The sequence below is a fragment of the Haliaeetus albicilla genome, chromosome 6 (genome assembly GCF_947461875.1).
Source record: "Haliaeetus albicilla chromosome 6, bHalAlb1.1, whole genome shotgun sequence".
In the NCBI taxonomy this organism is placed as follows: Eukaryota; Metazoa; Chordata; class Aves; order Accipitriformes; family Accipitridae; genus Haliaeetus; species Haliaeetus albicilla.
This window is the reverse complement of record NC_091488.1, coordinates 8,414,574-8,426,626: the sequence shown is the minus strand read 5'-3', so window position 1 is coordinate 8,426,626 and position 12,053 is coordinate 8,414,574. Positions and strand designations below refer to the sequence as shown.

General features: G+C 41.9%; 1 protein-coding gene across 1 annotated transcript in view; it reads right to left on the bottom strand.

The window, feature by feature from the left end:
• The window catches only part of OTC (ornithine transcarbamylase), a 32,532-nt gene extending 22,019 nt beyond the window's left edge, over window positions 1–10,513 (bottom strand). Inside the window, exons 1-3 of the mRNA XM_009925888.2 lie at window positions 10,437–10,513; window positions 5,931–6,069; window positions 5,263–5,344 (exon numbers count right to left, since the gene is read on the bottom strand). Coding sequence (XP_009924190.1) covers window positions 5,263–5,344; window positions 5,931–6,069; window positions 10,437–10,513 — 298 coding nt within the window. The remainder of the gene's footprint in view (window positions 1–5,262; window positions 5,345–5,930; window positions 6,070–10,436) is intronic.
• Between the last annotated feature and the right edge of the window lie 1,540 nt (window positions 10,514–12,053).

Below are 12,053 nucleotides of genomic sequence, written 5' to 3'. Positions count from 1 at the left end.
TATTGAGGCCACTTATGCAAACTCTTTCACATAGGACACGGGTGCTGGTGGTTGTACAGACATAGGTTAGACCTCCATTCCAGCCTGTCCCTGCTACATTGGGTAAGTAAGTGGGCCAAAGTAAATCCTCTGGTTCACATCTTGGATACATGGTTGCGGGGCTGCCCTGCCCACACCAGGAGACATACACAGCCATCTTCTGAAACTCAAAGGACGGATCCTTTTTTATGTTTCAAGACATCTGGATTTGGATTTGTTAGTTTCCTCACTGCCTGCCATAGAAAGTATTTTTCAGTTTAGACTGAAACCAAAGAAGTCTTCTAGGCAGCAATTACAAGAATATTCCTAAAGTAGAAGCCTAAAAACTCATAAGCAGTTTTTTAAAGCTACCCCTCTAAACAGAGAGTAAGCTAAAAGAATACTCTTGCCCTCCCAGTAACGTGGCCAAGCTAAATAATACTAGCCATTCCAACAAAAACCAGACCCTATACTCCTGCCATGTAATACAATCCCCACTATATTGGAATATACGAAGTGATGCAATTTCTGTGACAGTATTTAGTAGTCTTCAGGCATGGACATCATGTTTCTCTCACCTCGCTGTGTAAGAGGAGTGAGTTGGGAGTAATTCCACTAAAGCCAGTGGCAGTGAACCCCTGTAAAGCTGTTAAGATCTTGTATATTCCAGTGCACAACAAAAGAAGGTATACAGAGCTTTTCTGCCTGTATTGTTTCCTCTCCATTTTTACCCTGTGACATATTGTCTGCATTCAGCATCTCTGAAATGGTTGGATTTATTTATGACTTGTTCACTAAAATGTAACTGCAGCTGTATATTTTAAAAGCAACAGTGACAATCAGAATATTTTACACCAAAGCTATAACAAAACCAGGGCATTCACCTTTATGCCATGCCTGAGGATGTTTATTTTACAAGTAATATATGACCATGTGGAATACCTTTGTTTTCAAAAAGTACACAAGATTTTATGCAGAATGGGTATGGGACTCTGACTGCAAACAGATGACATTTTCCAGTATAATAGCAGAGATGTCACATTTTCCAATATAATAGCCAGTGATAGCAATAAATCTAGTAGGCTCCACAAAACTGGATTTGCTTTGCCAATACCCTATGGAAGTTACTTGTAGTTCTTCATTAAACTTACAACACCACTACTACTCTTAGAAATGGTAAAATAATACAGGTTTCAGAAATATGCATTAGGGCAAGATTATATTTGTTCAAGAGAGTAAAGGGGCAATGAATTATACCACAAGGAGCTGTACATTATTCAGTACAGTTGCAACATCATCAGAATAAAACAGTTTAGAGGCACAGTATGTTGGAAAAGCCACAAATATCAACTGTTCTCTTACAATGCATCATAAATTAATGTTTTGATAATCTTTGATTGATCCTGGAGACTGGGAGAAGTGCTCAAAGACTGGAGGAAAGCAAGTGTCACTCCTGTCTTCAAGAAGAGCAAGAAGGAGGACCCAGAGAATTACAAGCTGGTCATCTTCACCTTGATTCCTGGAAAGGCAATGGAGCAGCTAATCTGGACACCTTTTCCAAGCAGATTAAGGACAAGAAAATCATCAGGAGTAGTCAACGTGGCTTCACCGAGGGGAAGTCATGCTTGACGAACTTGATAAACTTCTGTGATGAAATGACTGGCCTGGTAGATGAGGGGAGAGCAGTGGCTATTGTCTACCTGGACTTCATTACAGCCCTTGACACTGTCTCCCGTAAAAGCCTCATAGACAAGCTGTTGATGTACGGACTGGATGAGCAGACAGTGAGGTGGGTTAAGAACCGGCTGAACAGCCAGGCTCACAGGGTGGTGATCAGTGGCACAAAGTCTATTTGGAGGCCAGTGACTAGCAGTGTAGCCTAGGAGTCCAGTCCTGTTTAACATCTTCATTAATGATCTGGATGATGGGGCAGAATGTGCTCTCAGCAAGTTTGCTGATGACTTAAAACTGGGAGGAGTGGCTGATACGCTAGAAGGTTGTGTTGCCATCCAGAGGGACCTTGACAGGCTGGAGAAATCGGCTGACAGGAACCCCATTAACTTCAGCAAGGAGAAGTGCAAAGTCCTGCACCTGAAGAACAACCCCATGCACCAGTACATGATGGCGGGCACCCAGCTGGGAAGCAGCATCGCAGAAAAGGACCTGGGGGTCCTGGTAGACACCAAGTTGAACATCAGCCAGCAGTGTGCCTTACCAGCAAAGCTAGCAAATGGTATCCTGGGCTGCACTAGACAAAGTATTGCCAGCAGGTGGAGGGAGGTGATCCTTTATTCAGCACTGGTGAAGGCATACCTGGAGTGTCCAGTTCTGAGCTCCTCAGTATGAGAGACATGGATATATTGGAGAGAGTCAGTATGTCTATGTTAACAAAGGGCCATGAAGATGACTAAGGGACTGGAGCATCTTTCATATAAGGAAAGGCTGAGAGAGCTGGGACTGCATAGCCTAGAGAAGAGAAGGCTCAGAGGGAATCTTACTAATGTATATAAATACCTGAAGGGAGGGTGCAGGGAGGATGGAGCCAGGTGCTTTTCAGTGGTTCAACGGGCACAAGCTGCAACATGGGATGCTCCCTCTGAACATCAGGAAACACTTTTTTACTGAAAGAGTGATTGAGCACTGGCATAGTTTGCCCCAGAAGGTTGTGGAGTCTCTGTCCTTGGAGCTATTCAAAGCCTTCTGGACACAGTTCTGCGCAACTGGCTCTAGATGACCCTGCTTAAGCAGGGGGGTTGGACCAGATGACCTCCAGAAGTCCCTTCCAACCTCAACCATTCTGTGATTCTGTTTATTTATTTTTCAGTAATGGTGTTCTTTATAGGCATAGGGACAGCAGGACTTCTGAAAAGATTTCTGTGGTGTTAATATAAGGCAACAATCTCCTAGACACTGCACAAAGCAGATTTTGTGATCAGTGCTTTTCAAGTCTCTACTTCTTTTTAATGAAACCCACTGATTTTCATCTAGTTGTTCCTGAGAGTTGCAAAGTTTGTTTAGATTAATCTCATCACCAGAACCTTGTCCCACAAGTGACCTCTTCCAAGATATTGAAGGTGCAACTTGTGGGAAATGCTATTTGAGATGACTCAGGTATTTTATAAATAAACACTCCAACCCACTTCAATGTCGACTTTCACTGAACATTAGAAAATTGATATTCAATTAGCTTATTTAGCTAAAAGGAACATATGTGACCCCACATTTGTTTTGAGTTAGAAAATCCGCAGGAGAAATCATGTATGTTAAAAAGCAGCCGAAATGTATAGAGTTTCCATGGACAGAAAAAATTTGAGTCTGCCTTTGAAACAAAGTCTTAGGTTTAGGGTACTTAAGACCAATTAACCGAAGGTGTGAAGTTAATGCACAGAAGTTAAACTGCACTAAACTCCCTTGTGGAAGCTCTCACTCAGAAATAAATTGGGTTTATTTCACTGGAGCTTAATCCCTCTTGGATTAATTTATGTGCATTAACTCCCATCCTTAAGTTAACTCATTTGAACTTTTACTGAGCTTCCCCCTTCCATAAGCATTCAATAGCCAAGGACTAAATAGTGCTTCCCTCTAAACAGAGAAACATGAAGGATAAACAGATTCAGAGAATTTGTCATTACCTGCCTATGTACCAGTATGACAGGCTACTAGAAACTGGACTAAAAACTCTGGAATTAAAAGGTGGGTGGTCTTCATAGAGAAGGAATGCACAAGAAAAACCCATTCATAAGTCCTGCTTATCTGGAGAAAACAGAAAGCAACAAGAAGTCTGCATAAAGAGCAGGATCAGCAGGTAAATGGCTGTGCCAGAGGATACAAAGGCAAATTCAGAAATGCTGGCAGTTAACGTATCTGCTTCTTCCTTCCATTATTTTTACCTCATCCCTTACACATTGTAAAGAAATGTGAATACTCAACAAGTTTTCTGTCCCTTCACTAGGGATAAGTCAGCTTAAGGGATGCTGGGTCAACTTCAGTGTGGGAAGGGGAAGCTTCTCCTTCCTTGATGCATCACCAATTCATAGTTATTCCTTGCTAACATGCAAGAACATGAATGATTTATTTCTGCTGACTTTAGAAAAACTACCATATAAATAAAGATATGTATGTGTTTCAGTGTTTGCAGAACTGTATCCTAAAAGAATAATGTTCCAGTGCCTGATCTTATTAAGCTAATACCCTGAAGTCTCTCCATGAAGTTATCTTCCCCTGTAGGTAATCACGTTATTTTTTTTTCCCTAATTTATATCAAGGCATTACTATGATTCCCAGCCTAAACACATACTCTGAAATGTGACAACAGTAATGCATAATACATTAGAAAAATACTTATTAGAGCTTGCACAGAATTAAATTTGTGACGCTTACTAAAATAGATGTTACGAAATGTGCATCTTGCCAGTACAACTAGGAGCTTACACCAGAAATGCTTACTTCTGCCTGTTACTTTATTTCTGATCTATCATGTTTTGGAATGATCTGGCAAAATTTCAGTGACCAAAGCGATGTGCTTGTGACATTAATATGCAAGGTGAAACACAATTAGTTACCATTCTTTTCCTATTTTTGCTTTTGTCCTGGTTTCAGCTGGGATAGAGTTAACTGTCTTCCTAGTAGCTGGTACAGTGCTATGTTTTGAGTTCAGTATGTGAAGAATGTTGATAACACTGATGTTTTCAGTTGTTGCTCAGTAGTGTTTAGACTAGAGTCAAGGATTTTTCAGCTTCTCATGCCCAGCCAGGGCACCTGACCCAAACTGGCCAACAATGTATTCCATACCATGGGACGTCCCATCTAGTTTAGGAACTGGGAAGTGGGGGCAGGGAATTTGCCGCTCAGGGACTGGCTGGGTGTCGGTCGGCGGGTGGTGAGCAATTGCCCTGCGCATCATTTGTACATTTCGATCCTTTTACTACTACTGTTGTCATTTTATTAGTGTTATCATTATCATTATTAGTTTCTTCTTTTCTGTTCTATTAAATCGTTCTTATCTCAACCCACGAGTTTTACTTCTTTTCCCGATTTTCTCCCCCATCCCACTGGATGGGGGGGGAGTGAGTGAGCGGCTGCGTGGTGCTTAGTTGCTGGCTGGGGTTAAACCACGACAGCTTTCAAACTTTAGGTTTCTCCTGAGTAGAAATTGCTAAATACAAAATTATGCAGCGTTATTTAGTACATACTCACAGTATATAACTTCATATAAAATCTAACTGTGCCATTGCTCAGACCTACCTGTTTCTGCAGATAATCTTGTTCTTGTGCTTCTCTTCTCAAAAATCATGGCCAAAGATTTTCCTTGCATCAAAGGCAAATACTGGAACATGAAAGTTGAAGTCATTTCAATTTTATAGTCATTATACACTCTACAGTGTGAAATACTTCTTTCACATTTTAATTCAGCACTAGAAAAGTTACACAGGTGTTTTCTTAACCATAGCTTTGTTCTCTTGCAGTTCAAGGAATTTATTAGCAGTGGAAAGGTTAAAGGGAAAGAAGTAATTCTAAGGGCAAAAAGCAACTGCATTTTGGCACGGAATTTGAGCTAGTATTAAGGAGAACTCTGATACTAATTTAATCCCATGCAGGGAAGTGTCTTCCATTTCCTGCATTTAGAGCTGCATGTACACCATGTGTCGATGGATGGGGTTAGCTGACAACAGGGAGTTAGCTGTGCAAAGCTGTTTAACCTTCTCACTTGCAAAGTCCTCTGAAGTATTTAAAGAATATCTCTGAACACTTTACAGGAAGGCTTTTTGACTTGTAGCCCATGATTTACAGTATTTAAGAGCTCAGGTGATGTTGTTTAGGACAAGACAGCTGAACGGCTCATTCCCAATATTCTTCAGAACAATATTTATTTCAATATCTGAGTGACCTAAATGACAGTTAGAGCATTTTACCTCTCCTTTGTGCTTTATCCTTTGTTTCAAATCTGAGGCCATCCACAGCAAATACTTCAGCTCATCTGCTGTGTAGTTCTGTAGAGTAAGGAGGTCACGACCTTTCAGATGAACATTCATCTGAGCTGGTGGCTCATACCTGTGTCAAAAGAGTAAAAAATGTACACTTTTTGTCATTCAACACTAAATTCTACTGAAATCTCTCCCACTCCCTTCATTTGACGCAGCTGGATCAGCTTGATGGACTGTGTTAATTACTTTAAATAACTTTTACTGTCAGACAGACACAACATGCCACTATGTACTGTATCAATCACCACTGTAACAGTGTCTCAAATTGTATTATAAACTGTACATTAGATGTAGTTTCTTTCACCTTCTGATATGCATATGACTTGAATGCATGCTGCCTAATCAAATAAACCCAAATGCATAAAGCCATTCAGGGCTTGGTGAAATGGCTTATGCATAGACCTCAAAGCTGCCCTTTGGGGGCACAGAATACGAGGAACGGATGGCGGTGTTCTTCCTCCCTCCTTTGTGCTTTGTGTATGAGCAGACACTTGCCATGCTTCACTCCCACCGATACAAATGGTGGCATTTCTATAAATGTGTATGAAATCTCTTGATTACGCTACGGAAAAGGGTAAAAAACCCCAACAAAATAGCCATGTGCTCTGGTCCTTCTCGTACCACAAAGAGGTGTTCTGGGCATGTGCAGTTTATTTATTCAGTGTATTCTGGCCTCCAGCCAGATTTACGACTTCAGAGTCACATGAAATTGGATGTTGATAATCACCCACAGAAGTTATATGATCAAATTTCCCCTAGCTTAGACGAAGTGTCTTAATGAAAGTCACACACAAGCCTGTGTTTCCACAGAGAAAGGAAGGGCTTAGTAAGGGAGAGTGGCAGCTCAGCCCTATCTCTGACACTGTACCTACAGCGCTCCTTAGCATAACACAGCCTGCACTGTACTCTTGCTAAGGTTTGGATGGGTACAAGCTAAACATGTCTTTTTAATTAAATGCAGCGTTTTTAGACTGATCTGATGAAATGGAGACCAAAGCAATGCAAACAAATGGACTGAGTGCAGCTCCTGCTTTTGTATTCCCAAGTAGGCTTCCCTCTAGCTCACTTTTGAGGCTCCATTACGGCACCTGCCAATAGCCAAGCCCTGGAGCCCACAGCTAGGAAAATTCAGGGCAAAACCCCAGAATTTCTGTTCATTCTTCTGTTAATTCCAATGAATAAAAGCCCTGGTAGTGGATAGGCCTATTATGGCTTCTAAAGATTTTGCAGTTCTATTAGTTAAATCTGGAAGAAAAGACTTTTTCTGCAGAATTTTGTGGCACAGGCTCCAACTGAAACCGGAGGAAGAAAGCAGCTCTTAAGGGAATGGTACCACACATTATTACTGTCCGTTTGACATCACAGTACAAACTGCACAACTTTTCAAATCATATAGCAGAATTTTTTCTTTAACTGAAGATATCTAAATACTGTGTGTTTTCCTTCTGGACACCTTAAAAGTGCTTTAGATACACATTATACCACCACCATTACTAAGTAGACTTTTTTCACAGTGAAAAGGATTATGTGTAACAGTGGAAACATGGAGAATGTATGAAGAAGTAGCCCATGCAGATGCCCTACAGATTAATATTGCTGGAACGCAGTATATGCCATCATATATCAGGGCAATGTGTTCCAGAGATTATGCAGACTGCCAGAGGATCCACCACTAAGATAAGCCAAAGCACCACAAAGATGCCCATCAATGTGCACCATCAGAGTCCAGTGTCTGCACAAGACCCCAAACTGCAGAAGGGGTAGACTTTTCTGTAGTACCACACAGATAAAGGAGTGGATTTCTTGTTTTCTAAGTTTGGAGTAATGTTGCCCATCTATTTTCCTGGAGAGTCCTTGAAAATTGATTCTTAAGTGAAATACAGTCTGAACTGTATGTGTGAGTTAAGTGATAAATATTTGTAGCAGTACCATTTAAAAAAATAATGCACATCTACAAGCCATAAAGACTAACCTTCATAGCATTGCAATGATTAGTAAAATAAAGTTACATATTTTGCTATAAGTGTTATCCTTCTGTCCCCATGCTTGCCTCCAACCTGAGTTAAACAACCTAGAAACAGTTTGGAAGCGTTCAAATGCCCCATTTTTTAATTTGAAGTGGGTGTTACAGAGCTAGCAAAATTATTTCCTGCACTTCTACATTCAACAGCTGCAGAATAGAGTATACCTGACATTATAAGAAAGGCTGGGCATTCATGGATGAGGCAGCTTCCACCATAGCATGAAAAACAGCCTACCAAGGTAAGCTACTGAAATCCAGCCTTGAATACCAAGGCTCTTAGTTAATATTCAAGGGATTGGCTCTAACTTCAATGTGTATATTCTGAAGGAAATTAGTATCCTAACTGCAACTTTTTATTATTATCATTTTTCAGAATAGGGATTTGCTACTCTATCCAGTTTGGGGGAACAAAAAAATACTTGTCCTGTTTTAAAATCTATGCAATTGCTTGCTGTTTCTCACTCTGCTGCATTGTTTCCAGAGCAGCTTTGGTGCTGCTCCTCAAGATTCTAATTGCAGCCTACAGTTCCTTCCAGGAAGTAAGAGATTGTCTAATCTCAACCTGCCAAGCAAAAACTTCTGTTCATTGGTCTTGTTTTACCACTCAGCATGATTGAGAATTGGACTAAGAAATATCCACCTCTAACTTCTGCACTGCTAGATAGTGAAGCACTAAAATTGGTTACCCAGAGAGGATTTGGAATTACCATCCTTGGAGATTTTCAAGACGTGGCTAAGCAAAGACATAGCTGACCTCATATGCTGTTGTCAGCCTACAAACAGAAAGTTGGACTAGAGGTCTGCTCCTGACCTCTATGTTCCCATGATCATTCTGTTTTATTGCTATGACCTCCAAGAAACCTGTTCCCTTCCCTGTTGTCCACATCCTCTGAAAGAGAGGCAGAAGTAGACAAATAAATTGCAGAGAAGGATCATGAGACAACATACCAAAGTTAAAATGTAACACGCAGAATTGCATGGTCAAGCAGTTGGCTTATTCCTTTTTGAGCAGGGACAGCAATTGCTTTGGACCATTAGCACAGACTGATAGATATGTTACCCTGCAGTATCAACCACAGTGTGCTTAACTTGTAATGATCATAGACAGTGGTGATAGCTTACGCCAACATTATGATATAATGTTAAAAAAAACCCTAAAAATAACAAACATTATATTGGAAGCTTAAAAAATTGGATGACTTTATTGGAAAACCAGCTTTACTGCAGTTGTTTTCCAAACTTGCTTTTCTATCATCTAGCAGAGGAAGTTGCCAGCAGTGAAAACCCAAAATCCATAAAAAAAATTATCACCACTTTAAAACTGTAGCAAATAAATCACAGAACTTGGATAAACATTTGTTTTTCATCTGATGTAATGTAGAAATGATAAATAAAAATGACTTATTGCATATTAGGATTCCTGTGAATGTGAAATTGCCATATATTGTCTTCCAGCACTGATAATTTGTTACATAACGCTGTTAATGCTATTCTTATTGACACCGACATAAAAACATAGGAAGATGTGGAAATAAGTTTCAAGTCTAATTTTAACCTGACTCTGGAGATGTGACAAGCATGAGAAGAGGAAATGGCCTCAAGTTGCAGCAAGGGAGGTTTAGGTTGGATATTAGGAAAAATTCTTTACTGAGAGGGTTGTCAGACATTGGAATATGCTGCCCAGGGAGGTGGTTGAGTCACCATCCCTGGAGGTATTAAAAAAGCACGAAGACAAGGTACTCCAGAACATGGTTTAGTGGGCATGGATGATGGTTGGACTCGATGATCTTAAAGGTCTTTTCTGACCTAAACGATTCTATGAGAAGCAGCTTACTGAAACACTGCCATACAGGTACGAAGGCACGGGGCAGACACGTCTATGCGGCTGAAGAAAGAACCCAAAGCCAGGTCAGGGAGCCAGATCTACCTCATTAACTTCGAACCTCATATCACATAATGCTTTTCCTGCATGCCTCCAGTGTATATAGAGACAAAAAAATACCAAAGCAGAGATTCACCTTGCAGCTTCAAGGAGAGAATTTCCCCCCTGGTACGAGCCATGATAATTGTCTAAATGCATAAGAATTTCCTGTACTTTATTCAGATAGTTATTTATTGATTACAGTACCTGCAGCGTACACTGACCTCAAGAAGAAACATTCCATCTTGACTTTGCTGCTAAATCCCACAGAAAGAATTAACAGCATTTCACAGACATTAAAAGGGAAAATCCTCCAGCCTCCCGAAGATGTAGAACCTGCTGCCTTGGGAGGCAAAAGGGCACTAAAAATACAGAAAAGGAAGTGCCTTTCTCTGAAACACTCACTCCTTCACACGATTCAGCTGCTTTTGTCTCCAGATTTCTGACTAACTGTCACTGAACGCCAGACAAAACTAAACGATAAGCTTACCAAAACTGTCGCAGCAGCTGCTTGCTGGTCCCTGTTAGTTTTGCCATCCTGAAGAAGTTCCTCACATTAAACAGCATCTTCCGTTCGCGTTAGACTCTCTCAGTCCCACAAATAAGGTAAAGAGAAACAAAGGCATATGAAGCAGAGAGTAAGCTGTGCTGCTGTGCAGACAAGGGAAAACCAAGAAGCAAAGTCTTCGCTTTGGTTGTCCTAGCCAGGGCTGGGCTTGGTGTGGGCTGACACTGAAGCTTTTCCTTGGTCAAACTCTACCGATAGAGATTTCTCACAGGGCCCGTTGCACCACTCGCCGTTTGTGCTCTTTGCTGTGGGCCCATCATATCCTACCTGTGTCAATACCACTTTGTAGCAATGTCGTGTTTGTTAAATATTTGTACAGGAGCAGGTGCTAGTAGAAACAGGCAAAAGAAGATTTGTTCAGGGTGCAGCACAAGCGGGGTGACGTGACTGTGGGGGCTCCCCGGCCCTAGCACAGCCCGGGCAGGGACTGACGGCCCCGCGCTGAGCCGAAATGAGGGTCCTGGGCCCAGGGGTGTGGGGCTGGGCAGGGCCATTAAGGCTTATTTGTGCCCTCAGGGCCCTGAGAAGAATGGAGAAGGGCTACATTAAAAAAATGTATATTTTCCTGGGGTTTTTTTGGACCGAGTTTTCAACTGTGCTACGGTAGTGTTAAGCAGCCCTCAGTGAGGCCCAGAAACTTAAATATTGCAGCCTGCAGACCTCCTTACATTAAACTGCTTGCTGTATAATCTGATGTTGGTCAATTGCTAAACACTAAAGTGATTTCATTTAAATTTCTACCTTCAGATATAATTGTCAGATAAGATTTTACGCCACCTGCACTGTAGGTGGTTTTGAAATATGACCATTACTTTCTCATTTCCTCCTCTGTGTAAGGAGAAGCGTACTTGTGTAAATCAAGGTGATGGCATATCTGTCAGAGAAGGCGATATGTTGAAACTGCGATGTGAGGATCATATAATTAAAACACAGAAAAAAAGGTGACTTCCCCAGAAAGAAAGACTGCCATGAAAAAGTCATGCAGGGTGATAGATCTTGGTGGGATTTGTTCAGGACCCCTCAGACCAAACCAACCCTGAGATGCTTAGAAAACGCAGCATTTGCCAGGGGCAATGTCAGGCAGAAGCAAAACCCGACAGAAATGAATGGGAAGGGAATGAAAGAGCCAGAAGAGCTGCACATAGAGAAGAAACCCAGGCCACGGTTTCCCTCTTAGTTGCCCTTCTCTGGCAAATGACTCCCATGGCCTTCAAGCCCAGCCCCTGGGGACTGAGCGTGTGTCACCAGTGGTACCCAGGGGAAAAGACGGCAGGGAAAAGAAAGGTGGTCGAGATGCCAAGGCCCCCAGTCTCATCTGGCAGCCCCACAGGGAGGGGACAGGGCCAGTGCCCCCCTGCCAGGTCGCCCCTGTACAGGGACTGCCCGACCCCAGTTCATGTGTGGACCAATTCCCTCGTAAGCTCCTGTGAGCGAGCAGCAGCACCAGGCGCAGGAGGAGAGTTGGACCGATGTTGGCATTGCTGTTGGTGCGATGCACTTCTCTTAAATTTGGGGTGACAGCAGCAAAACGATGCCATG